This window comes from Morus notabilis, unplaced genomic scaffold (assembly GCF_000414095.1).
Source record: "Morus notabilis unplaced genomic scaffold, ASM41409v2 Scaffold825, whole genome shotgun sequence".
NCBI classification, from domain to species: domain Eukaryota; kingdom Viridiplantae; phylum Streptophyta; class Magnoliopsida; order Rosales; family Moraceae; genus Morus; species Morus notabilis.
Genome location: NW_010358062.1, coordinates 642,990 through 670,797, shown reverse-complemented (window position 1 = coordinate 670,797; position 27,808 = coordinate 642,990). Strand labels below are relative to the sequence as shown.

Sequence of the window (27,808 nt, the reverse complement as noted above, 5' to 3'; positions counted from 1 at the left end):
AAAGTCTCTTTCTTGCTCTTGTATGTCGGCAGATTATAGTCCGTCGTTTGTAGACGTTCAAAAGCTTCAGCAAATCTTCTCTTTCTGAGTTCGGTAATTGCAAAACAGATGCAATCTTCTCTCTAACACATACCAATACTCGTCTAACGTAAATCCAAAGAAGACAACAACATTACTATGATTCTTCAATCAAGAACTCTCTCAAAGCTAAGTATGAAGCGCTTTTTTCTCACATTTCGGCTTCAATCTCCGTCGCGTCCTTGTTCAATCTCCTACGGTTCTAAAGACTTGTCCATATCTGCAGAATTTTGCAGCTCTTGCAATGCACACCACTTGTTCGAGAAAAGTCCTAAGAGAGACTTTTTGGAATCCACTAACTTGCTTTTCGAGTACTCTCGTAATGGCTTTAACCATGAATCTCTGAATCTCTTTGCCGGGCTTTGCCGCTCCGGTTTTCCGGTTGATGGGTTAGCTCTGTCTTGTACATCGAAGGTTTGTAGATGCTTGTTTGATCAAGTTGCGGGTAGGCAAGTGCATTGTCAATGCGTAAAATCCGGGTTTGTGGAGGATGTTAGTGTTGGCACTTCTCTTGTTGATATGTATATGAAAACTGAGGGTATTAGAGATGGAAGGAAAGTTTTCGATGAAATGCGGGAGAAAAATGTGGCCTCTTGGACTGCATTACTCACGGGCTATGCGCACAATGGATTGAATGACTTCGCATTAGATTTGTTCTTCCAAATGCATTTTAATGGAGTTAAGCCTAACCCATTGACGTTTGCAACTGTCATTGGTGCTTCGGCAAATCGTGATATGGTTGAGGGAAGTCAAATCCATACCATGGTGATAAAGAGTGGTTACGAGTCGAGTACATTCGTGTGCAATTCTTTGATTAATATGTACTCAAAGTCGAGCATGATAAAGGATGCTAGAGCTGTTTTTGATATCATGGAGAGTAGGGATGTAGTTACCTGGAACAGTATTATTGCGGGATATGTCACAAATGGGCTTGATCTTGAAGCTTTTAGAATGTTTTATTCGATGAATCTTACTGGTGAAAAGCTCACACAACCATTATTTGTTACTTTAATTAAGTCATGTGCTAACCTTAAGAACTTGTGTTTTGCAAGACAAGTTCACTGCCAGGTTCTCAAGTGTGGATTGCAATTTAATCACAATATCAGAACAGCCCTTATGGTGGCTTACAGTAAATGCACTGAAATGGATGATGCCTTCAAAATGTTCTCTATGGTGAAAGATGTTCGAAATGTGGTATCATGGACTGCCATGATCAGTGGGTACTTGCAGAATGGTGCAACGGAGCAAGCAGTAAATTTGTTCTGCCAAATGAGTAGTGAGGGTGTTAGACCAAATGACTTCACTTATTCTATCATACTTACTGCTCAACCATCTATGTTTGTGGTCCAAGTACATGCGCAGGTCGTGAAAGCAAATTATGAGAAATCACCTACTGTAGGAACTGCGCTATTAGATGCATATGTTAAAATGGGAAACATTGAAGAAGCTGCTAAAGTTTTTGAATTAATTGATGAGAAGGACATTGTCACATGGTCGGCAATGCTCGCTGGGTATGCTCAAATGGGGGAAACCAATGGAGCTGTTAAGATTTTTCTCAAGTTAGCAAAGGAAGGAATCAGACCGAATGAATTCACCTTTTCTAGTGTGATTCATGCCTGTGCTGGACCTACAGCAGCAGCAGAGCAGGGAAAGCAATTTCACGCTTTGTCAATCAAAATGAGGTTGAACAATGCTTTATGTGTAAGTAGTGCTCTTGTTACAATGTATGCAAAGAGAGGAAATATTGAGAGTGCAAATGAAGTTTACAAGAGGCAAGGGGAGAGGGACTTGATTTCCTGGAACTCAATGATATCTGGCTTTGCACAACATGGTCAAGGGAAGAAGGCTCTTGAAATATTCGAGGATATGCGAACAAAACAATTAAAAATGGATGGCATAACTTTCATTGGTGTTATTTCCGCTTGTACTCATGCAGGCTTAGTAGATGAAGGTCAAAGATATTTTGATATGATGGTCAAGGATCATCACATCTCTCCAATAATGGAGCATTATTCATGCATGGTTGATCTATATAGTCGAGCAGGAAAGCTTGGAAATGCCATGGATGTTATAAACGGAATGCCATTCCCTGCAGGTGCAACCGTATGGCGAACTCTCTTGGCAGCTTGCCATGTTCGCCGCGATTTAGAGCTTGGAAAATTTGCTGCAGAAAAGCTTATTTCACTTCAGCCAGAGGATTCTGCCGCATATGTACTGCTCTCCAATATTTATGCCGCAACGGGAAACTGGCAAGAGAGAAACACGGTGAGGAAATTGATGGATGAGAGAAAAGTAAAGAAGGAAGCTGGGTATAGTTGGATTGAGGTGAAACACAAGACTCATTCATTCTTGGCTGGTGACCTTTCACATCCCATGGCGGAAAATATCTATTCAAAGCTTGAAGAACTAAGGATCCGGTTAAAGGATATGGGTTACCAGCCTGACACAAATTATGTACTTCACGATGTTGAAGAGGAACACAAAGCAGCTATTCTTTCTCAACATAGTGAGAGGATGGCCATTGCTTTCGGATTAATTTCCACACCTGCGGAAGCTCCTCTCCATATTGTTAAAAACCTCAGAGTCTGTGGAGACTGCCATAACGTTATTAAGTTAATATCGTTAATTGAAGAAAGAGATATTGTTGTAAGGGACACAAATCGATTTCACCACTTTAAGGGCGGTGTTTGCTCGTGTGGGGACTATTGGTGACACTCCTGAAATGGGCTGATCCAAGTTTTTGAGGATTGCTTGAAATTTGAATCTTTGAGTTTACTCTTAGACCACATTCAGTTATAAGGCAACATTTCATGGAATCGAATTTACTTAAGTTGAAAAGGAAGGAAAATAGGTAGGCACGCATTAAATATGGTTATATCGTTTTACTCTTCTTTTGAATGGATGAAATTAGTGTAAAGATGTTGAAGCAAGAATTTAGATCCCGTTCATTTTACCGATTCGAGTTTTGTTACAGTAAAAAGCTCTCAGAAACAATCACATCTTACTTTTTTGCTACAATAAAAAGCTCTCACATCTCAACTCGAATTAAAAACTCGAATCAGCGAACTAAACGGACCCTAAATGATTATTTTCTCTCTCTTCCGCAGGTTTTAAGTGGAACTCTAAAAGCACAAAACTCATTTTCTAATACAGGTACTAATTTAACTGACTTGTGGTCTAATTGTATGCATGCTTTTATCTGTTTCTGACAATGAAGCGTGACATTTTAGAATGCTAAACTTACCTTTAAAATTCTTGGTTTCCCAAGATACATGTTAGCTGGGAATTCTCTATCCACAGTGCTTGCAGAAATTGTGAGGATCCAGGGAGCAAACATTGCCTGCAGTACTTTAGAAAATGGAGTTTCCAGCAGAAGCAGAGACACAAATTAGTCTCTGGAACATGCTGAATGTTCCGAAAGAGATTAAGATCTTCAAAGTAAATTTGCTGACATTAGGTAAACCAGCATGTTCCGAATGTTTCTAAGGTCATGGCCTAGTGAAGGAAAGAGTACATGCAGATCATCATGAATGGCATCATCCGGAGCTACGCAAATGTCTTGCATCTCTTACTGACCCGGTTAAACCAGCATGCCTTGCAGATAGCAAGCTCACCACCACTCGCAGTTCCAAAACAAGCTGACGTTAGGTACTACAGATCCCGCTGTTGTAGAGGTAGTGTAGGTTTCTTGACCATCACTATCTCGACGTGATCGAAAGAAAGGCTCGCCAAAATATTGCAGAGAACTGATGAATACTAAGGGTCCGTTTAGTTCGCTGATTCAAGTTTTTAATTTGAGTTGAGATGTAACTTTATGTGAGAGTTTTTTATTATAGCAAAAAAGTTAGATGTGACTGTTTCTGATAACTTTTTACTGTAATAAAACTCAAATTCTAAACTCGAATCAGTGAAATAAACGGGCCTTTAAAAAGTGTACATTTAATAAAACTTTATATCATCATTTTACATTTAGAGTGTCATTGAATTCCATGCTTAGCACTTTTGCATTCTTAGGTCAAAAAGAATAAAGTTGTCGTTGATAAGTAATAAATGTCGTTTTTGATGTAGGTTCGGTACTTTGAGCATAACTTAGGCTATCATAGGTCCAATTAGGCAAATGATATGTGGATTTGAATCAGCGGAAAAGAGTGAATCGGCTTCTTTTATTTCCCAAAACGGGCCGCAACAAAACAAGAATTCCAACAAAGGCCCAACCTGACCTTCATTTGTCTTTGGGCCGTATCTCCTTCAATACATATCCAAATATGTGTGATTCTAGTGGCTACTAAAAGATAATAGGCAGGTTTACAACCTTCTTGAAGACCACTTTTTCAAATTCGGATGTCATCAATGAGATAATCATCCTTTATGTTGTATGCAACATTGACTTCCAATCCTAACCTGTGGTAATCTGAGCACATATCTCTCAATACGTGTCCAAATAAGGTAATTTCGGTGGCTATTGAAAGATAAGAAATAGCGTTACAACTTTCCTAAAGATTAATTTTTCAGATTCAAATGTTATTACTGAAAATATCAGCCCTCAAGTTGCGTGTCCAACATGACTACTTAAAATGTTAAAATTGGTGGCAAAAATGTTAAAAATGCATGGTTGTCATTTGAATTTGACCAAGGCCTCATTTTTGGCATTTAGCCCTTCTCACCTTCTATAAATAAACCTGAGAAGAAGCTTGTACAACTATCTTAGTTTAGAGATTAAGATCACTTGCTTGTTTTCTCTCTTTCTTGTGTTTCTTTTGTGCGGTTCATCATTTTTGTAAAGTAGTTTCAAATTAATGTTTTTGATGATTTCCTACTTATATTTTGTGTTCTACATGTCAATATGTCTTTTTACTTTCATTTTCTGAGGTGATAGAGTGAAACTCTTGGTAGATATTAAGGTTAATTTAATACTCTTAACTTAAAATTAATGTGAATTATCATTTGTTGCCGTTAGTATATGTGTTATATTCATATGTTTTGATAACATACATATAAAGTAGGAGTCTTGTTCGTTATAGACAATGATTGGCACAAAAAATGCTTGGTTTTATTTAGACGTTTGCTTGGTCTGTGTTAACCTTGATTTGTTGTATACATAAATTGACATAATGAATACTTAAACCTATTTATAAGTTTGGAAGTCATAAAGTAAATATAATATCATATGCTATATTAATGGTCTTCAAATTGCTAAATCCTCCTATTGGAACTTCCGTTATGTGTGGATTCCAATTGAGATATAAAAATGAGTTAAGATTAATGTAAGTATAATATCGAGAGTGGATCTCCTAATCTCGGCGTCTTTTATTTCTTGTATAACCTTCAATCAATTTTATTTTTTGTATTTTTGCATTTGTTAAGAACATATAGATAATTCTAACCTAAGAAAATTCTTAATAAATAGTACCGGATTTGTGAATAGCGTTGTATAGTATTGTAGTAAGTATTTTTACTTTTTTTTAAATCAGTTGTAAATATCTTTTTTGTTTTTATTAAATATCTATGATCTTGTAATTTTTAATTAACTTCTTTTCGGACGACTTCAGACTCTCAAGTTTTTATTACTTGAAGACAACCTGCACTTAGGTTTACAACTTAAAAGTTATAGCACGAACAGTTCTCTACTTTAAATTTTATGGTTTCGTTCAGTTCATCGATTTGAGTTTTCAATTCGAACTGAGATGTGATTTTATGTGAGAGTTTTTAACTGTAGTAAAAAAATTAAATGTGACTTCTTTATGATAATTTTTAACTGTAATAAAACTAAAATTAAAAATTTAAATCGGTGAAATAAACGAGACCATATAACTTTTGTAATTCTGATTTCGCCCTTCATTGTTGAATCGACACATCGTGAGGTGGCTCCGAAAGCGGGCCCAACTTACGCCGTCTGGTGCGAAGTGCTTGCTCACACATGCTGCCGTGGCTACGATCTTCTCATCCACGTGCTTCAACACCTTGAATAGCATTATTCTTCCTCCTTATTAAATTTGAGAGAAAAACAGAATTTCTAAAGAAATGATTTATTTTCATGTAAAATAAATCTCTCATCTGCTCCAAAGAAAAAAAAAACTCTCCTCAGCTAATTATATAATGCCACGTGCATGAAGACATAACATAACTAACTACTTGCTGTACGGTAAAACTAACATTGAAAATAATTCTACTAAACTCTAAAACTAACTTTGTACGGTTTAAATTCCGTTCATTTTATCGATTCGAGTTTTGTTACAATAAAAAAATTTTAAAAATAGTCACATTTAATTTTTTTATTACAATAAAAAATTCTCACGTAAAGTCATATCTCAACTCAAATTAAAAATTCAAATTAACGAACTAGGGTCCGTTCACTTCGCTGATTCGAGTTTGTAATTCGAGTTGAGATGTGATTTTGTGTGAGAGCTTTTTACTGTAGCAAAAAAGTTAGATGTGACTGTTTCTGAGAGCTTTTTACTGTAGCAAAACTCGAATTCTAAACTCGAATCGGCGAAATGAACGGGGCCAATAGATCTTAATCTTTGCTTCAACACTGTTTTTTTTTTATTCCTCCTCCGTCTTTATCTTCCTTTATTTCCATCGGTGAAAGAGGCATTTTTTATTTTTTATTTTTAATTTAACATCGAACAATCAATAGTTGTGCGACGCACTTTAGGAGGGAAAGCTTGGGGCAGACTGCAGAGTAGTGGCATCGCCGGAAGGGGTTTTTAGGATTAGAGTTAATTTGGGTTTAATTTTACAGTTGGTTTGTTATTTGGTTAAAGCAAATCAATCAATGATTTCTATTTCAAGCAAAAAAAAAAAAATCATGATTTATATTGGTAGATCATTAGTTTACCAAAATCAATAGTAATAAATTAAAATAAAGAAAAGAGAATAGAATATAAAAATGTTTTTTTTTTTTTTGGTACAAATCTCGTTTTTTAGGGACATTCACATGCCTCATAAAAGAAGAACATAAAATTGATAATAAAAATTAATAAAAAAGAACATAAAAAATAGCTAATGATCAATATGTCAAAAATGCATAAAATGAGAAGAGATTGGACTAAGCGTCCGTTTAGCATTACTTTTAGAAGTTATTTTTAGCTTTTTTTTAAAGTAGCTATGACAAGTTAGTTGTTTAGTAAAATTTGATTTTGCCCAGTAATTTTTAAAAAGTGTTATTAAATAGTAAAATTTAAGAAGCATGTTAGGGGTTGCTTTTATGCAGTAACTTCTGCTGTTATTGTCCAAATATACGAAAATAATTTAATAATAAAACAAACTTAATTCTCGACATATTTCACTTTTTCCATGTCAAATTAAAAAAGATATTTTAAAAATAATTATTTACAATTGAAAATCTTTAACAAGTATACTATGCTAAATTTCATTCAAATATTTTTAGTAATTATCAAAATGTTTAAAATAATAACAACTAATAAGAAATTTAGTAGATGAATAATTTTTCCCAATCAATAAAAATAATTTATTTTTAAGAAATATTTTAATTAATAAATTATATTTATATTTTTTATATTTTGAATATTTACCATAAAAATAGAAATAAAACTAACTATAAATATGTGCTAAAGTATATCTATTTTCATCATTACACATCTCCACAACAATTTTATATACAATTTACCAAACACTTAAATTTCTGTTTATGATATTCACATCAATTTTATAAAAATATTTATTAAACACTTATATGTTTCTGGTTACAGCAACTTATTACTAACAACACAGTAACAATAAAAATTTTTAACAGCACAATAATGTCAAATTAGCCTAAAAAGGATGCTAGTTCGAAATTTTGAATTCCAAAAAAAACAAACAAGGAATTTTACTACGTTTGGAATCAAAAGAATAATTGAATGAAAATAAAAAGAAAAGGGTTAGTAACACTGTTAGTTAATAAATTACGAGTATTTTTTTTGTTTTTGTCTCCCATTCTTTTTCTTAGCACGTTGCTCACTAAACATAGCTCCTTTGACAGCTTAAATCTTTAATAGTAAAGATACAAAATAATTTTTTAAAATTTAACAAAAAAATTATAATTATATCCCTATCGTACATAATTGGAAATAGTTTAAAAATAATTACATCAAAGGTAAAATATTTTAATATTTAAGAACTTTTAATAACAATAAAGAGAATATTTTGAATCTAACAAAAATAATTTACGTCCTATCACATGATAACTAAAAATGTGAGTTAATATATGATTTTGAAGGTGATTATATCTATTTTTTTCTTGAAAGAAGATGACTATCTCTATTCAATTTTAATATTTTATTAAGAGAAAATTTTAAGTTTTATCATTATTTTTTTTTCAATTCTATTATTTATGTCATTATACAAAATATTAATATTATTATAAAAAATAACATGCAGATTATAAAAAACAATCGGAGGAGTACTAAATGCAACATCTATTTCATACTCTTTTACAAATCCTAGCCATTTCTTTTAACATGTGGCATTTCTTTAATTTATTTATAAGGTTGCCATCTTTTTCCCCTGTTTGCCTCCAAATCTAACACTTCACATATTCCAACAGGAAAAAAAAAAAAAGATTCGACACGCATTCAGAGACTAATTAAGAATTCTATAAATACTAGTATATTATATATTTATTGTATATATTAATGAAATAAATCTCTACACAAAATATATAAAGTCTGTTTAATTCACTGATTTGAGTTTTTAATTCGAATTAAGATGTGATTTTACGTGAGAGTTTTTTACTATAATAAAAAAATTAAATGTGATTATTTTTAAGAGCTTTTTACTGTACAAAAACTCAAATTTTAAACTCAAATCGATAAAATAAACAGAACCATACAATAATAGAGCACAACAGAGATAATCAACCAGCAACCCAAAAAAAAATACAATAACATATACCTGAATTATCAAAAAAGTCATATACAAAAGATGGACAAAATATACATACGAAACTTCCCTAAAAAAAAAAAAATTACATACGAAACGGAAAAAAAAAAAAAAAACCATCTAACAAAACCATAAAAGTCATCTAAGGGTCCGTTTACTTCGCTGATTCGAGTTTGTAATTCGAGTTGAGATGTGATTTTATGTGAGAGCTTTTTACTGTAGCAAAAAAGTTAGATGTGATTGTTTGTGAAAGCTTTTTACTGTAGCAAAACTCGAATTCTAAACTCGAATTGGTGAAGTGAACGGAGCCTAATAATATATATGATCAGCGACTGCAAAAAGAAACAAAAATTAAAAAAAAAAAAATTAAACACAGAATAATAAGAAAAACTCGAGCAAATATATATACCTCAGTAGTTTATTATAGTAAAAAACATTTAGAAACATTCACGTCTTTTTTTTATTACGGTAAAAAATTCTCACATAAAATCACATCCCAACTCAAATTAAAAATTTGAATCAGTGAACTAAACGGGCACTGAGTAAAAGATTTCTCTATTCTATCATATCTTTTTTTAACTTATGTGACGTTTGTTTTAAGGGTCCTGTCTAGTTTAAGATTATGGTTCGTGGTTCTGCTACAGTGTTTTCTCTTATAAAAAATTTAAATTTAAAAAATTAGAATTATAAATTATGATTCTAAATTTATGAACTAAATGTCACCTTAAATTTAGAGAAAAAAAAAACAAATCAATAACAGTTTTGTAAATAAATTTTTAAAAAATGACTTGTTATTAAATGGATTTATTTGTGAAAGTGAGGATATCATATGTCAAAAGAAAATATTAACATCTGAAAAAGAGTGTAAAAAAAGTTGTATTTAGCACCTTTTAAGATTAATCTGTTACCGGTGGTATCTCTTTGATGGTTTTTGTGAAAACTTTCCTCTCTTTAATTTTTGATGTCATAGATGATAGAAGTGTATTGTGTCGAGTTTATTTTAGGTTTTACCAAAATGATGATATATGACCCGGTGATGATACTAAAAAAATTATTAAAGGAAAGTTTATAACTTTATGGGGATTCAAAATAAAAGTGAAAAAAATAATTTAAACTCATTTATCTCATCAATTTTATTGATTTAAATTTAAAATTTTAATTTTATTATAATAAATTTTTAAAAAAAATATTCATATTTAATTTTTTTATTACACATTTTACCTTAAATTAAAAACTCAAATAAAACTAAAAAAATAGTTTCTCCTGTTCTCTCCTTGATCCACTTCTCCTTAGGCCATGTAAAGAATTTCTCAGCAATCTGTTCGCCCTCGACGACGAATCTCCGATCATTAATTTCATCTTCAACGATTCATTGAGCATTAATCTCTCTCTTTCTCTCTCTCTTCAAGCTCCGGCACCGCCGTAGAATTCACCGGGAAAGTCAATTTGGAGCGTCAGTCTTTTGCTTCAATTTGCGACCAACGGCCACCGGAACCATCACTGATGCCGAAAAATCTCTTTCGGATGAACTGAATTAGGTATTTTCTCTATTTTTCTTCTTCATTTCTGTTTTGCCCTTTCGGAATCGGAGTGTTTCGATTGCAATTCGAGTCTGCGAGGTTCTTCTCCTTGTAACACACCCGATTATTAGGGAATTAGGGAGTGATTGTAGGAATCATTCCCTAATTTTATTTCTTTTGTTCGTAATCAAGGTTAATCATCTTGCATTCGAGATGTTCGACGAAAGGGTGCAGCCAAAATCTGGGTTGTTATGATGTTCTATGTGACTTTAAACGGTATTTAAATACCAAATATTGTCAATTTGTTGAAGAAAAATCAAGTTTACTTGCTATGCTATATCAGCTACGTGTACAGTAAAATAGTTTCTATTGTAGTGTGTTACCTTGTAGACAACCAGCTATAGAGAGGCATAACAATTGAAATGGGCAATCAAGGTTTTAGTCCATTTTGCCTGCTAATTACCCGAAACAGCTCAAGCTTCAAAAACTCATAATTTAAAATAGTTCTTAAATAGTACTTGGGCGTAAATGAGCTGATTTTGTGGGATTTTTGCCTTGGAATAGAGTACTCTAGCTTTGATGAGCTTGGGTGTTTTTCCTTCCTTTTGGCGAAAAGATTGTTTTTGTAGGAAAAAATGGATAAAGCTTGAGATTTATGAGATATTGAATTTCCATGATCTTTTCTAGGAAAGGAAAGATTATTATTATTATTATTTGTTTTGTGTGTGTGTGTGTGTGTGTACTGGGAAAAGAAAATTTTATTGAAAAGTTCAATATTGTTCTCTGAATCTGGTCCTGGAGTCTCAAACATGCGGGAAATTATTATAAATTTCTCTCCTGTCTTCCATTTTCTTTGATGCTATTTTCCTCTCTTAGATGCAGGTTCCAAATATATCGAAGTTGAACTTCCTATCTACACAGGCTTCCAAAATTTACTGCCAGTCAGTACAAGGGTCTTTCCAAGCGGTCACCGCAGTGAAGAGAGAAAATTTTCTGATCACTGACCGTCAGAAATAGCTATAACAAGGCGTGGCTTTTTATAAGGATCCAGAAATATCAGTATGGACCCTTCAATTATGAAGAAGCTCCTTGAAGATGATGAGGTTCCTTTCTTTCCCTTCCCCCCTCGCAATGTCTTTAGATTTAAAGTTTTCCTTTTCCTCTGTCTCTCTCTCAAAGTGATGAGAAGAGAAACCTCGCAATAATTCGAATGTGAATTTTGATTATCTTTTGGGGTTGTATATGAAGGATGAAAGCATGCATTCAGGAGCCGATGTGGATGCCTTCCAGGCTGCCCTAAATAGAGACATCAGAGGGGATGTGCCACCCACTTCGCAGCCCTATGATTCCGATTCTGGTATCTCATTAAACCAGAATTCTTTTTTGTTTTTTGTTTTTTGTTTTTGTTTCTATGAAATTTCTATCATTTCTTTTCCTCTTTCTGAATTTATATAGCAGAAAGTCTCTTTGGATTTTGGAAAGACAGAGAGAAATTTTGAAGGAAATATGTTTAAGGAAGCAATTTATGCAAGGGCTTGGAACTAGGAAACAAGGAGAATATAGTTAGATTAATTTCGTGAATGTAGGAAAGAAAATGGTAGTACTGAGTCTGGAGAATCTCTAGTTTCTGTTTATGCTTATTTGAGGAAACTTTGAGAATAGTAAGTGACTTATCTGATCAAATAATGCCAGGTGTTATTTCTCAAGGAAGCAGTAATACTTCCAGTCAGTCGTTACCACAGCTCCAAACTGGTAATCGGGATGAGAGTACTAACTATCAAGTTCAACAAGACCAAAAACCTGCACAGCCACAGGAAATAATTTCTTCTGAGAAGGAGGTGGTGAAGCATGAACATGTTGCTGAGAATCTTCAGCAGCAGCAGCAACAACAGCGTAATAATAATAATGCATCACAGGAAGTCAATGATGTTAGCTTGCCTCCGACACAATCCCAAGATGATCATCAACAGAGGCAGGGAGAACAAAATCCTCTCCAGGTTTCTCAAGGAACTGGGATGCAGATTCCTGGAAAAAGCCCAATCATGCACGAACCAGATAGGCCGCACAATCCAGACAATGAAACACAATACTTGAAACTCCAAAAGATGAGTAATCAACAGGCTACAGTTGCGGAGCAAGCAAGCAACCCCCCAACTCGCAGTAAACAAGTACCCTTTGGCTTGTTACTACCTGTTTTAATGAACCAACTTGATAAAGACAAAGGAATGCAACTCCAAGAGCTATTTGGTAAACTGAAGGTAGATATTGTACACAATTTTTGTCATCAAATGTTGTCTCTATGATTAATGCTGATTTCTTGTTGGTTTTGTTCTTTTAGAAAGAGGAAATCTCCAAAGAGTCATTTGTCCGGCTCATTAGAAGTGTGGTTGGGGAGCAGGTGCTCAGATTGGCAGTAATGACAGTTCAAGGACAGGTGAGTAGAAAATGGACTTATTCATTATCTTTGATATATCATGAATAAACTAAAAACTAACACATACGGAACCTTCAACCGAGTTCCAAACAATATCAGCTGCAGTCTCAAGCAGCAATGCGAAAACAGCCTCCAGGGATGCAATCTGTCAGTTCAGGACCGTCACAATTCACTGATCCTCGGTCCTTTGCACAAGTTCATCAAAAGGGTACAAGCACTTCTGCAGATGTCTCACATGTTCCCTCTTCTGTGGGCCAAGTACAGACCAACCCAAGTCAGTCAGCTTCCCACGGACTGCAAGCAAGTCAAATGCCCTCTTCCGGTGCAGGAGCTACCAATCAAGAGAGAGATTCCATGCAAGGGCTTAACAAGCAACAACAGCAGCAACAGTTGCACTTTCCGCAGACCTCTTTCGGCATGTATGGAGGTAATAGTGGTAACATTCACTTGTATTCTGGGACAAATGTCAATACTTCAACATTACCTCTTAAACTGCAACCGCATGATACACAAATCCGGCCAATTCCACAACATCAGAGTGTGGGATCAGCTCAGTTAGGTGGGGAAACACAGGGTTCAAACATGTTGGGTTTACCCAAGTTGGAGAAGCAAAATTCAATTAATGATCCTAGTAGAATGCACATTGGATCACTTTCTCATTTTGCAAGCAATTCAGCTAATCAACAGAAGCCAGCTCCTTGGCAGCCATCGACAAATAAAGACCAAACTGCTGGCCCATTATCATCAACGTCTTACATAAAACCTGAACCAGTTGATCAAGCTATTGAGCTGCAACACAAGCCCTCACCACCCAATTCACAGGGATTGCCTTCTGTATCCGCTGTACAGATTGAACACGGTAACATGTCATCTGGAACTTCAAAAGATGAGTCAACAGAGAAGCACCATTCAAGAATGGGTTTTCCAACTTCCGCAAGCATAGTTCCTTCATCATCCACAAGCATAGTTCCTTCATCATCCACAAGCATGGCTCCCCACAATACCATTTCTTCTAACATGTCTATGCAGCTGGGCCCCAATATCCCAGTAATTCCATCTCCATTATCTTTTTATGCTGCATATGCTATTTTAGGTCTAAATTTATTGTTTTCCTTTGTAAAATCTGTGTATTTTTTGGCATGGCGTATTTCTATGATAATTTTTTTTTTTTTTCTTGACATGATGTGCTTTTCATATATATGCTTAGTTTCGTACAATTTTATTTGCTGCTTATCTATGCTATCAGTTAGGACCTCGGGCACCAATTGGAACGCCACCTGTTGGAACTAATAATAAGACACCTCCAAAAAAGCCTTCTGTTGGACAGAAGAAACCACTTGAAGCTCTTGGTTCTTCACCACCACCAGCAGGGTGAATTAAACCATGCTCCTGTGTACTTGTGTTACAGTCTTCCTTAGTGACAACATTCTGTTAAATCCTTTTTTTCTGTCCTCTCATTGTTTCTGGATAACTTGCAGCAAGAAGCAAAAAGTCTCTGGAAATTTTTTGGATCAAAGCATTGAGCAACTCAATGATGTCACTGCTGTTAGTGGAGTTAACCTTAGGGTACAGTATCTTGCCATTTTCAACTCTGGCTGTCATAGTTTACTACTAAATTGGGAGTATATAACCGCAAACTTTTTTCTTTTTTGGCTCCGAATAGGAAGAGGAAGAACAACTATTTTCCGGACCCAAGGAGGATAGTAGAGTATCTGAAGCATCTCGAAAAGTTGTGCAAGAAGAAGAAGAAAGGTTGATTTTGCAGAAGACTCCCCTTCAGAAAAAATTGGCAGAAATCAGTTAAGATATCTACATTTCCTCTTTTCCAGGGATTGTTCAATTTTATGCATGCATTGGTCAGCAGAAAAAAAAAAGAAATATATATATATATATATATATATATATCATTCATTGATCTTGTTTAGTTTTGGCATATGTTGTACAGCAGTGGTCAAATGTGGTTTGAAAAGTATAAGCAACGATGTGGAGCGCTGCTTGTCACTGGTGAGATTCTAGCTACCTATGTGGTCCATCATTTTTTTTGTTTGTAAAATTACGTTACCTTTTAATTCTTCTGTTCTAATTACTAAGTGAATTATCAGTGTGTGGAGGAAAGAATGCGTGGGCTGATAGATAATCTAATCAGATTGTCGAAACAGGTTAGTTTTCATTTATTTTTTCCTCCGTTCCCCTTTAATTCTTACTTAAGTTTTTAGTTACCTATTTTTTATCTATTCCCTTATCCTGAGAGAATTCCTTTAGCGTGTTGATGCTGAGAAATCAAGACACCAAACTATTACCACCTCCGATATTCGGCTTCAAATAATGACAATGAACCGAAAAGTAAAGGAAGAATGGGAAAAGAAACAGGCTGAAGCAGAAAAGCTTCGTAAACAAAATGAAGTAAGTCCTGTGAATTTTTATGATTAGAATTTCCTTATATAATGAACACACTTGGTATACAACCTGCCTTTTCTGAACATTTAGTGTGTCTATATATATATATACCTATGTATGTATTTAAAGTTTTGAAGACTATCTTTCTATGCAGCCTGAAACTAATAATGGAGGTGATGGAGAAAAGGAGAAAGATGAGGGTCGTGCCAAATCACTTAAGGTATTCAAGATACTTCTCTGTTATGCATTGTTTTATTTGCTTCTTGGACAGCTGAAGAGATTATTGTCTTCTCTACTTTTTCTTTCCGAAGATGCCGGCAAACAAAGAGGAAGATGACAAAATGAGGACAACGGCTGCAAATGTTGCTGCCCGTGCTGCTGTTGGAGGAGATGACATGCTGTCAAAATGGCAAATGATGGCCGAGCAAGCACGACAAAAACGTGAAGGCGGGACGGATGCAGCATCTGGCTCTCAGGTGGGTAAAGATGCGAACCACAAGCCTTCTTCGACACCTGGAAAAATGATGAAGGACCAGCTAGAAGCCGAGAAAAAAAGCGGTGCAGCTTCTTTTGCTGCTCCAGGCAAGTGTTACTAGGCTTATTTACTAATGAGATCTTGATTGTGTAGCTTGTAGCGTCAATATGTTGATTGTTGTAAACTGTTGACATTGTAAAGGGTGTACCGAAGGAAGATTCTAGCTATAGACATTATTTTCTTATTTCAGAACTGAAGCTATATAACTTTTAATGCTTGCAACTTGATTATTCTCCAATCAGTACTTCGTGTATCTATTGCACACGGCAATTTACTTTATTCAGTCGCCAAGGCCAATATGAGATGTAGATAGTGTGGCAATATTAGACGATATTGGTTCAGAGTTTAGTGTTTGTTCTTATTTTTGCTTAAGTAGGAAATTAGTTGAAGAAACCCTCTTGCCTTTTTATATTCTGTCATAAATTTTTATTTCTTTTGCTGAAGTATTGACTTGATATTGTTTTGGCAGGTGCTGTCAGAAAATTCGGAAGAAACCAAGTTATTGTGCCTCAAACTAGGGTGGCTCGTAGCGTAACCGTCAAGGATGTAATTGCTGTCCTGGAAAGGGAACCTCAGATGTCCAGGTCTACTCTGATATATCGTTTGTATGAGAAAATCAAATCTGATACCAGTTCTGAATAGTCCAATACAACAGTAGCTTCTTGTTATCCTAGCGGTAGCTTGTTCTTTCAACTCCGGGAAGATTTTAGATAAAGAAAGAGACGAGTGCAGTCTTAGAACCAAGATGGCCGGTCCGATTTATAGTGCGATGGCAGGACCAACTTATTGAAAACTTTTTTAGATTTAGAATCAACTAGTAGTTAGTATACACAATTCTGGAAGAAACAAAATGTAACTGGTGTTTTGATTTTTTCTCCTTTCTTTCTTGGGCACCAGTCATTCTCATGAGTTTTAGATCCTTTATATTCTTCCCATTCAGAAAACTGCGTGATGATGCTCTGGTCCATTTGATTTTAGTTTTCAAATTACTATATTACAAGCATATCATAACGAAGAAGTACTTAAAAACGATTCTTGATGAAAATCCTGTTCTTTACAACTATGCAATACTAAATATACTCTGTAGTAAAATCCTCCTAAAAATTGCACTACAACTCACCAAATCAATATTTACTGTTATTTCACCAAAGTTCTCATTATGGCCTCGAAATTCTTCCAGAAATTCACCTCTACATAGAAATATGTACGACACAGATTAGGAAAAAAATCAGAAATACCAATCAAGATGGTAAAATGTATTATTTATGCCATTAATAAGAAGAAAAATAAAAGGCACATTAGCACATTAATTATTTAGAATAAAGTGGCATAAATAATAAGAATCCAACCACGTACTTTTCTCCACAAAAATTATGTAGTTGCATGACGTTTCAGAGGGATATAAAGCAGCTATTCCTTCTCGTCATAGTGAAAGGATAGCCAATGCCATTACCTTCAGATTATCCAGATTGTTAATAACCTTAGAGTACGTTGAGACTGTCATAATGTTATACAGTTAATATCGTTGATTGAAGGGAGAGATTTCGTTGTAGGGATGCAAATTGATTTCACCGCTTCGAGGGCGTTGTGTACTCGCGTGGGGACTATCGGTGACACTGTTGAAATGGGTTGTGCTAAGAATTAGACGAAGCGACCTTATCGTGAATGTTGATCCGCGTGTTGCATCTACATAGGTAAATAATTAGGCTTTACAACTGAACATACCGATCCAAGACTAGTGGTTGAATCATCATGTGTAACTTGCACCGTGTTGAGTTGGAAGGAAGGCAACACTTCAAGGAATGGAATTAATTATTTGTTTTAGATAAAGAAAGGGAAGTTGGAGGGTCCACATGATAAAATATTGTTACTCCAATTCTGAATAGATGAGATTAGTGAAATGCTAAACGCTAAAAAGTTGTTAATCATACGCAAAGCAAGAGGTAAATGGGTCCTTTCTTTTTCTCTAATTTAGAAAGATTTAGAGTTTGGTTGGCGATGACATATCTCTATCCTATACTCTCCGATTTAGATTTCGAATTACATTAAAAATTAGAGGCTCATTTATCAAATTTTTTTTTTTTTTTAAATAAGTTAAGAGGCTCATTTATCAAACCTAGAGAGTATTAACCCTATGTTAATTATAATCTAGGAAGTAAAATAAAATTTCATAAAATATTTGCATGTACAAATCACATTGACAAATCTTTGAGAAAATCAAAATCTAGAAACTGAAAGAAGATTTTCTAAAATATTTGAAAATTTCCAAACTGCCGCCCTTCCCTGCATGAAACTATGTAGGTCATTCAATTGGTCTCTTTCATCCGATTTCTTGTGTTCCCCACCCAAAAGGCTAAAGTCCCGGTTTCTATACAGAGATATGCCCATTAGATGAAAGTTTTTCATAGTCTACAGAAACCTTGTTTATCTATTCTATTTTCATAGGCAAGACTGACTAGTAGTTCCAAAGAAAGGAGCATATGGCATAGGCAGCAAGCCTTGGGAAGGCTTTTTTCGCATGACCGGTTCTTTTTTCACATGTAGGTTCCTCCACAGCAAAGATGGTGTGGTCGGCTTGCGCTCTTACTTGGAAGAGATCTCAGTCGGCAAAATAGAAATCAATGTTGGGGATGGACCTTAGCGTTTCCTCTCTATTAGGAAGTAGGGAATCCCTTGCATATCCCATTTTGAGACAGACCATCGCCGATAAAGTGGAATCTACTATTGCCTGCTGCCTGTCAGGTCATTCACTCTCTCTCACTCCCAAGGTTTAGCTCCCGGCTGGGGGAAGAGGGACAAGACATTAGGGATAGCAGCTTCTGCCTCTGGTAATGAATGGATAAGGTGGTAGTTAAATATTTTAGAATAGCCATAATGGAAGAACTTATTGCTTGTCTGGCCCTCTTCCCCGCCCTACGAACCAAACATCTCCTGGTATCTAGTTTATTTAAAAAAGAGATTGGTTAGTCGCTTTTTGTTCATTCTTACCCCGCCCTCTTTTCATCAGTTGACTGCTTTCACTCCTTTCCCTCATCGGATTGGCTTAATAGTGGACTACGATCGTTGCGTTGCCTTGGCAGTCAATTCTATGCGGCGGTCAAGCGAGAAGGAAACCTAGCACTAGCTAGTTGTTTTAAGAAAGCAAGCCATCGAGCTAGCAATGCTCTGAGTAAGCCTCAAGCTAGTTGTTCAGCTATTCAGCTAGCAACGCTTTGAGAAAGCACGTGAGGAATGGTTTCATTCGCTGCTTACTGCTCGCCCCTATCTCTAAAGGGGCTTATGCACTCCACTCGTTACCACTAAACAATGAAGCCAGGAGTGGAAGGAGAGACTTGAACCCTCAACCTCAGCCTTGGCAAGGCTATGCTCTACCATTAAGCTATTTCTGCCGGCTATGGTAGTGGTGAAGCACTACTGACCAATTCACGTATCACTTGATACAGCCGACTTCTGTTTGTCTGCCGGACCACACTCTTGACCTCTGATCGAACTACGAGCACGAGTAGGTAGGCGTCTAGGGGGAGGGCCGGCTAGCTGGGAAAGAAGGGGGGACCCCTCTTTTTTCTTTACACCAGATGAGATGATTATTGGTGGGTCGGGTCCAGTGTGTGCTCTTGATCATAATCACTAAAGGGGCGGGCATGCTGGGTTGCCCTTTCAATCAATCTTCGGTCGCTCAGTGCCTCTATTGGTGCGAGTTGTAAGGAGTCTTGGTCTTGAGTTGAGCTAGGGCATCATTTCATTCTTGTAACGGGAGTGAGAGCACCGTAAGACTAGACAAGTTACTCCATCGCCTTGCAGCGGCATCATCTGTCTTTTTTTTAAGTCATTTTCTAAGACGGCTCCTCTTATTCTGCGATAATCCACAGCAACTCCAAGAGTCCGCTTGGAACCAGTCGATTCCTGAGCCATTCGGTAGGCGTTTGCCAACCACTAAAGCAAGTAAGAGAACCTACCGTGAATGAACTTAAAGAACCACAGATTTTGACTAGATTGTACGCCTTTGTGTCTGGCTATGTATATGGATGTGCAGTGGCACCTCACGAACTTCTTACTGGGGCAGCACGGGTTTGGATGCACGTGTTTTATTCATATTCCTGCGCAATAAAGAGAAAAAGTGTCCCCAAGGCAACCACTTTGTCTTTCTTGGATATGCTCAGTCCGGGTATAGATGCTATGATGTGAAATCTAAGAGACTCGCTGTATCCTTGAATGTTCTCTTTAACGAGGTCGCCTTAAATTTTCCTTAACCTAATTAATCAGCCCCAGGGAAGAATGGTGATGGAGATGTATTGCGGCCTTCTCCTATTCATCAACTCGGACCTCATTCTTCTGCAGTTGATGTTACGAATCAGCCTCACTCTTCAGGCCAGCTGCCCAGCATCTTCTGCCGATTTTCAGTCTGTTCGCTTGACCTCAGAGGATTCCAGTCACCCGGCACAACATGTTTATTCTCGGCGGCGATTACATTATGTTTCCCAGACTTAGGCTACTCCAAAACATCCGCAGTCTAGCCCAGTCGCTTCCTCATATTCTAGATCCCTCTCTCAGGTCCGTCGATCCTCTCAAGTTTCTTATCCTGTTGGAAGATTTTTGTCTAATCTTATAAATCGTTTTCCCCAAGACATCGAGCTTACCTCATGTCAGTTCAATCTTCTCATGAACCTGAATCATTTGCTGAAGCCTTCAATCATTTTTGCCGGAGAGATGCTATGCAGGAAGAAATCAATGCCCAGGAAAAAAAGAAAAGAGACTTTAAGTCTCATTGCCTGCAGGGAAACAAGTCATTGGCTGCAAGTGGATTTACAAGATCAAGCATAAAACAGATAGCTCGGTAGAGAGATACAAAACTATATTAGTAGCTAAAGAATTACTTCAAGAATATTGAGTCGAACCCCTTTAAAGATAGGGGAAACATTTACCCCAGGTTGCTAAAATGACCGCCATTTGTGGTATTTTTGCTTTGGCGGCCATAAAAAAGAATCCCTTATTTTAACTTGACGTGAAGAATGCCTTTCAAAAACATAAGGGAAGGGGGGATCCGCAAGTATAAGTTTCTATTTATCCTCCTCCAACTCCAGGCTTCTCTTCTCGAATCTAACTTGGTATGCAAGCTCAAGAAAGCGATTTACGTTACGGCCTCCGACAAACTAAAGCATGCACCAAGAGCTAAAAAGGGTGCCTGATAAAGGGTTCCATTGTAGCCGTGCGGATTCTTCCATCTTTGTTCGTCGACGTCATGGTCGTTGCCTCATCCTTCTTTTATACGTCGTTGACGACAACATTCTCACCGGGAACGATTCTTCTCTTTTATTTGATTTCATCGAGGAGCTTGGCAACCAATTTGTCTCTGTCTTCCGCTGCATTACTTTCTCGGCATGGAGGTATCTCGCTCCACCTCTGGACTTCGCCTAACCCAAACAAAGTGTACTCTTGAATTCTTATCTCGTTCATCCTGCCCTGCGCTACGCCTATATCTCCAGGTGCCAAGCTATCCGCCTCTAATCTTATAAATTCTTAATAATCTCAGATAAGCGATTATCTCTTAGGACGAGGGTATTATATAAATGCCCTCTTTCTGATTCTTAATAAAGAGTTGAATTGTAATTCAAACATATGAATAGAACGGAGGTTTAGTTGTACCATGGTACATTGCAATATTTGCTCCAGAATTGGTCGATTCATTTAGGTCTTTATTTATTTATTTATTTTTTTAATTTTGGATGTATTCAAATCTGAAAGCTTCAAGAAGTATTTAATCTCAATTATGATGGACAAAAGAATCCATCTGCAGTCATATTTTCTGCTAAATGCGTCACAACATTACATTCTGATCAAAGATAAATTTCCAGTCATTTCATGGTATACTGTTTTTGGTAGACAAAACAAAAGATATATCTGATCTTCTATTATTTAATATCTGAAACTTGCCGTGAAAATACTTGATTCTCATGATCAAACTACATTGAGAGCAATAGGACTCCTAACTCTATGAATGCCATTACTCCATGTCAAAGCTCCAAACACAAAGCTTCCATTGCTGCTTTTTATGGGACTGAGATCAACCCTGAAAGTCTTCTTTTCCCAAGTTTTTGAAAACTTAAGTTTACTGGGGTAAACTGCAATGTTAACACCAGTTGGGAAATCGACGTAAGGGACGTATACTGTTGGACCGTTGCCGTAATAAGTAACAGTTCTGTAAACAGATAAGCTTCCATTGAGACTAGACACACCAATGGAGGGATAGTTAAAGTTGCAGGAAGGTATAGGAGGGGTCTTGCAATTGATTGGTTTGCCCGTGAGGTTTTTAAATTGCAAAGGGCTTGCACCAGTGCTACAGAGAAAGTTGATAATGTCATGAGTATCAAAGTCATATATGAGTCCTGGATCTACTGCTGCAACCGGGTTTACATGTCCGGATCCAAAATCGAAAGGTGTGGCCACTGTGCCATTTGGATCTCGCCTGATGGGCCGCTTGGTGTTATCTAGGACAGTTGCTGCAACAAAAAGTGCTAAGTCATGACTACTCTAAATTTTGAAAAATGATGTAAAAAAATGTTTTGTACTTGTTAATATTATGCTGAGAAGTATAAAATTGTAGTAACCTGTTGTCATTATTGCAGACTTTATGGCTGCAGGACTCCATGAAGGATGGTAGGATTTTAGAATTGCTGCAATTGCCGACGCATGTGGGCAAGACATGGAGGTGCCGGAGATTATGTTGTAATCGACAGACCTCCCACCGGTACCTATAGTTGCAACCGGAGACCATGCTGCCAAAATATTCACTCCCGGTCCTGTAATATCAGGCTGCAGAGGCGTATGCATAGTTGAGCATGACATGTTGAAACACTCTTCATTTTAACTTTATTTTTTGATGTATTTTATGGATGTCCTTTTAAGTAGAATTTCATGTGAAAAGAAATTAATTGATTGATATGACATACTTTGATAATGTCTGGGGTTATGATATTTGGTCCTGCAGAAGAAAAGACTGCCACTTCTGGTGCTGGTTTAGTGTAGAGAATTGTTTTCGTCAGGGAGATTCTAGCTGTTGGATTCCTGTACGAACAGACGTACAACTAATCATCAAACAGAGAATCAAAAAGTATTCAAAAGTCTATTTACTTGTATTTAACTGAGAATTTCATTCTTGTATCTTGACAGGTATTTGAGCAATGTCAAAAAACTCACTTTGCTTTCTTGATATATTTTTGCAGCTCTTCTGCTTCTTCTTGACCAATTATAGTGCTGGGTATGACAAACTGAAAGCCAACATCTTTTAACAAAGGGTCCACAAGAATCATTCCAACTCCGCCACCTTGTCTTACGATTACGCTTTTCTCTGTTCGGTTATCAGAAATGGCCTCAAGTGTGCACACGACGATTTTCCCCTTGATTAAGCTGCTATCTAGAGTATTGTTCTTGCAAACGCTGATGGAGGGAGATAACAAACAATTCTTTTCTTTTAGTTAATGAATGATTTAGGTCAGAGGTTTTAAGTTCAGAAGAGTATCATCGGCTCAAATTCACTATAATTGGGTTTTGGAAGATATTAGAGGGCTTTAAATAAGTATTTTGCCCTTTTCAAATTGAATTTGGAACACCAGAAAGAAAAAAGAAAAGATTTCTTAATTGTGTAGTGGGATGAAATTTGCAATGATGGGGAGAAAAATTGAAAATATACATATATATATTTATGTATGTATGTATGTATACCTGGCATTCTCACTTGGGACTCCTTTGGCAGCTGCAGCACTTCCAGCTATCAAACCGAAATAGCCTTCCATCCTCAGCGGGTTTAAAGATGAACCCTGAAAGCACAAAACATCTTTCTAATAACAGGTACAAATTCAACTGATTTGTGTCTAATTGTATACATGTTTTCATTTGTTTCTGAAAATGAGATATTATGGCACTTGGGAATACTACTAAACTTACCTTTAAAACTCTGGAATTCCCAAGATACACATTAGTAGGGAATTCCCTATCCACAGTGCTTGCAGCAACTGTGAGGATCCAAGGAGCAACATTGCTGGCAGTGCTCGGGAAAAAGGAGTTTCCAGCAGAAGCAGAGACAAAAACTCCATTATCGAACGCGTGGAACGTTCCAATGGACATTGCATCTTCAAAGTAATTTGGCTGGGGAGGGTCAGGGCCCAGTGAAAGGGAGACTATATCCACACCATCATGAATGGCATCATCCAGAGCAGCGAGAATGTCCGCGTCGCTGCACAGGTTAAACCAGCATGCCTTGTAAATAGAAAGCCTCGCACTCGAAGCACCCCCTCTCGCGGTGCCTGCAGCTATTCCAAACAAGCTTACGTTAGGTACCACAGATCCTGCTATTGTTGAGGCAGTGTGGGTTCCATGACCATCACTATCTCGAGGTGATCGAAAGAAAATCCTGCCAGAAGATTCGAGAGGACCATTCTCTGCTTCAAATCCTTTAGAGTAGAACCTGGCACCTATTATTTTTCTGAAAATTTAGATGACCTTACATTAATTCACACATTGTGTATTTGCAGGGTTAGGGTGATCAGAAATGATGTATGGAAATAGTATTTATTCTTTTGCTGGTGCTTAGAAAGGTTGGTTACCTGTTGCAGTTGGCCAGTGTAAAATTCTCACCAGTAATACATTCTCCCTTGAATTTCTCAGGCACGGGGCCCAACCCTTCGTCACAGAAGCTCTCCGAATCTGGCCATACTCCTGCAAAATAAGAATAGGAACTAGAATGAGAATCTAAATGCATGTACTTGCATGTTTGTGTAAATCATAAAAGGATGATGGAGCCATACCGCCATCAATAACACCGACGATGACATTAGATTTTGCGTCAATCGGCAGTTGGTTATACTGGTGGACAGAGTCTATGGCTAGAAAATCCCAGGAATGAGTTGTATGCAACCGTTGCATCTTGCTTTCGAAAACAGAAACCACAGAATCAAATTCTGCAACATATAAAAAGGAGTCAAAACACATGATTGTATGATCACCTGAATCTGTGGCATGCCATATGCATTAGATTGAATAGTTGAATTTTCATCTTTCTTTTACCCCTTTTAGAAATACTATTCCTTGTTTAATTTTCATCAGTAGTTTTCACAGTACCTGCAAGTTTTTTAGCTTGCTCTGATGTGAGCTTGGCTGAGAAGCCTTGGAAGCTTTTACTGTAATGGTGAAGTGCTGCTGCTTGTGCTTCGTCAACACTAAAAATGATTTAAGGGCGAGTTTTAATGTCGATAGATTTATTTAGTCAGGAAACAATATGACTGCAATTAGTAGAATATATCTCAATAAAATTGCGTAGGAGAACAGTTTATTACCTTCCAACAACCGAAGCAAGAATCTTATGGTTTGCGCTAATGACAGCTTCGGAATTGGGGTGCGAATGACGCCCCACGTAAACAATGTAATGCTGCAAATTAGATGAGAACAAGAAAAGGATATATCATGAGTTGTTGGCTTGGGATTATAGCAGAGAAGATCTAAATCCTGCTCTTCACTTTTCAGGACCATTGAATTTTGCAACACATATTGCAATATGATAGCTTTTTGCAACCGAAGTTATGGATTTTAATGTAATGGCTCTGTCCAGTCTCCAATCAGTTGAAGGGATAGATACCATCCATCCCTAAGTAGAAATACAAATATCATACCACCTTAAAAATTCAGGCAAAGACTTCAGTCCTTTATAAAGGATTGGCCCTATATGTAATATGTATAAAATAGAGGATGTAAACTGTTATACCTTTTCAACAAGGACATTACCTATCGCAAATAATGTTGCATTTTTTTAAAGTTGTTACATAGAACCTATTTCTACATATTACAATGTAGGACCGGCCTTTCGTGAAGGACTAAAGACAAACCCTAAAAATTTAAAAGGAGTAAGATAAAGTTATAAAACTAATATGGAAAGTATACGACATGACACTAATATGTGGAGAATGGGGAATGCAAAATAGACTGAAGATCCCAAGATAACTACTTTCAACAGACAATGAGAACGTATAACAAGTTATGACATCCTAGGAATAACTTGGGCTCGAGTTATTTTTCTCTTATAATCCTATGCTTGGCCATCTATTATAGTACCTTGGTGTTTGCACTGGCTCCATGTAGCAAAGAAAATATGAAAAACAATATTAGAAGAGTAAAAACTCTATCAAGATTCATGGTTTTGTGAGAACCCATCAAAAGAAAAATGGAAGAAATCAATCAAGGGAATAGAACTGATGGCCAGTGCTTGCATCTACAAGTTCCTTTTATAGCACAAATCAGAAATCCAAAGCTTTGGTACCATCAAAAACTCCATTGCCGACTTGATTCAGTTGAAGTATGTTAATCAGATGACATACTCAGAGACGAATATATTCTTTATGCTAACTGCTAAGCGTGTTAGTCTTTATTAAAGTCTTGTTAAAGCCGGCTCTTGTTTTTCTCATGAGAAAAGTTCAATCATGTCCCTGTTTTTCGCATCAGTTGATAGTATATACATATATATATATATATATATGTGTGTGTGTGTGTGTGTGTGTGTATATCCATGTTTTTTTATCTCCATATGCAATTAAATTGCACTTTAGTTTATCCTTAGACAAGAGCAAAGGTACATGGTAAAGTCCACAAGTTAGAAAACAATCATATGTTGAACAAATACATACCAATAGATAATGGCAATAATCCCAAATAGACTTTTTGTCCTCCATATATTGTACTAAGCACTTGACTAATTCCTTGTTGGAAAAAAAAGAATAAAAAAAAAAATATCTCGACTTATTCAGATTCCTTTTTAGCTTTGTTTTTTAGATGGAAGGCATATGTAGAAGCTACCAAATGGAACTTCTCTCAGAATTTTTTAAATCATAACATGTAATTACTTTATCCTGTTGGCCCAATGTATGGTCTTATCAATGCATTTTGTTCGGATGTATAGAAGTGCTCGAAAACTTTAGACAGACTGCTTTGCGATAAGAAAATGCTCTTACAACGTTCAAGTTGTTTAGCTTAGTCAAAACGTTGGAAAAAGATAATAAGCTCTTCTAAGATTAGATTGAGATTTTTGGTCGCCAAAATACTTCTCAATCTTTCGTATATGGGGGTGTTTAATGGTTTTGAAGAGGGTATTTGTAGATTTTTTTTAACTGAAATTCTACCCATCATAATATGACTTCTATTATTGCTTTTAGCGTTGTTACATTAACTTATTGTTGATTTCTTGATAATAATTTCCTCTAGTTACTTTTTAAATCCATTTTTTTTATTTGAGAGTTTATAGTTGACTATAATTATATAAGGAGATTGCCATAAGAGATTGTTCATGTGATTCAACAACATAATGAGGAAATTTATTCCTGCGTTTGACAGATTGGGCTTTTTACAAGCCTAAGAAAGTGAATCCCATGTTTCCCCTTCTCTGGCAGTGCTGCAAAACCCACCTTTCTATGCGATTATACTTTGTTTTGTTGCGTCTCTGTCTGCTTAAAAATCGAGGAAAAAAAAATCAGGACTATTAATAGCTGTTGTTAACAAACTATTTTTTTTTTTTGGCAATTCAGCAATAATTTGATTGCTTTCAATTTGTCATGTTAAAAACTGCCCAGACCTTGAAAAGAAACTTGCAGATTTGCCACTCAAATAGACATTCTTGAACGACGATTCTACTGATAAATACATGCATGCTTGATCTAGAAGAAAATTGGCCAAACTACACAGAGAATGAGCTTTGCAAATTATGCAGTGCAAGGAGGAATCCTATGTAGTTTGGTGCCGAGAAATGCACAGCAGAATGACCGTAGTTCGATCCCGGGGAGCCCCAAGCTCTCTTCCAACAACAGATCAAACTGTAACAGCCACAGAAGATTGAAAAAATAGATCCTTTTGCTGCCAACAAAGCCTCTTTACGAAATCACACCAAAACTGTATCGCCAAGTTAACATAGAAATGAGATTAAAA

At 36.3% G+C, this 27,808-nt stretch overlaps 3 protein-coding genes across 3 annotated transcripts; 2 read left to right on the top strand and 1 right to left on the bottom strand.

Annotated features, from left to right (window-relative positions):
* The first annotated feature begins 213 nt into the window (after window positions 1-213).
* LOC21405188 (pentatricopeptide repeat-containing protein At2g27610) lies at window positions 214-3,453 on the top strand. The gene is made up of 3 exons (XM_010091552.2): window positions 214-2,929; window positions 3,186-3,231; window positions 3,347-3,453. The coding sequence occupies exon 1, from the start codon at window positions 214-216 to the stop codon at window positions 2,788-2,790; it is 2,577 nt and encodes an 858-aa protein (XP_010089854.1). The 3' UTR covers window positions 2,791-2,929; window positions 3,186-3,231; window positions 3,347-3,453.
* Window positions 3,454-10,239: 6,786 nt separating this feature from the next.
* LOC21405187 (transcription initiation factor TFIID subunit 4b) lies at window positions 10,240-16,814 on the top strand. The gene is made up of 15 exons (XM_024161274.1): window positions 10,240-10,499; window positions 11,358-11,584; window positions 11,730-11,838; window positions 12,174-12,739; window positions 12,820-12,915; window positions 13,015-13,962; window positions 14,162-14,286; window positions 14,394-14,481; window positions 14,579-14,714; window positions 14,861-14,919; window positions 15,018-15,074; window positions 15,178-15,318; window positions 15,467-15,532; window positions 15,624-15,894; window positions 16,317-16,814. Exons 2-15 carry the CDS (start codon window positions 11,543-11,545, stop codon window positions 16,487-16,489), a joined length of 2,877 nt encoding a protein of 958 aa, XP_024017042.1. The 5' UTR covers window positions 10,240-10,499; window positions 11,358-11,542; the 3' UTR covers window positions 16,490-16,814.
* Window positions 16,815-21,585: 4,771 nt separating this feature from the next.
* LOC21405186 (subtilisin-like protease SBT5.3) lies at window positions 21,586-26,047 on the bottom strand. The gene is made up of 11 exons (XM_010091550.2): window positions 25,949-26,047; window positions 25,177-25,268; window positions 24,962-25,059; window positions 24,649-24,801; window positions 24,448-24,559; window positions 23,789-24,326; window positions 23,567-23,661; window positions 23,042-23,281; window positions 22,795-22,909; window positions 22,453-22,657; window positions 21,586-22,344 (listed from the first exon to the last, which is right to left on the bottom strand). Exons 1-11 carry the CDS (start codon window positions 26,045-26,047, stop codon window positions 21,803-21,805), a joined length of 2,289 nt encoding a protein of 762 aa, XP_010089852.2. The 3' UTR covers window positions 21,586-21,802.
* Between the last annotated feature and the right edge of the window lie 1,761 nt (window positions 26,048-27,808).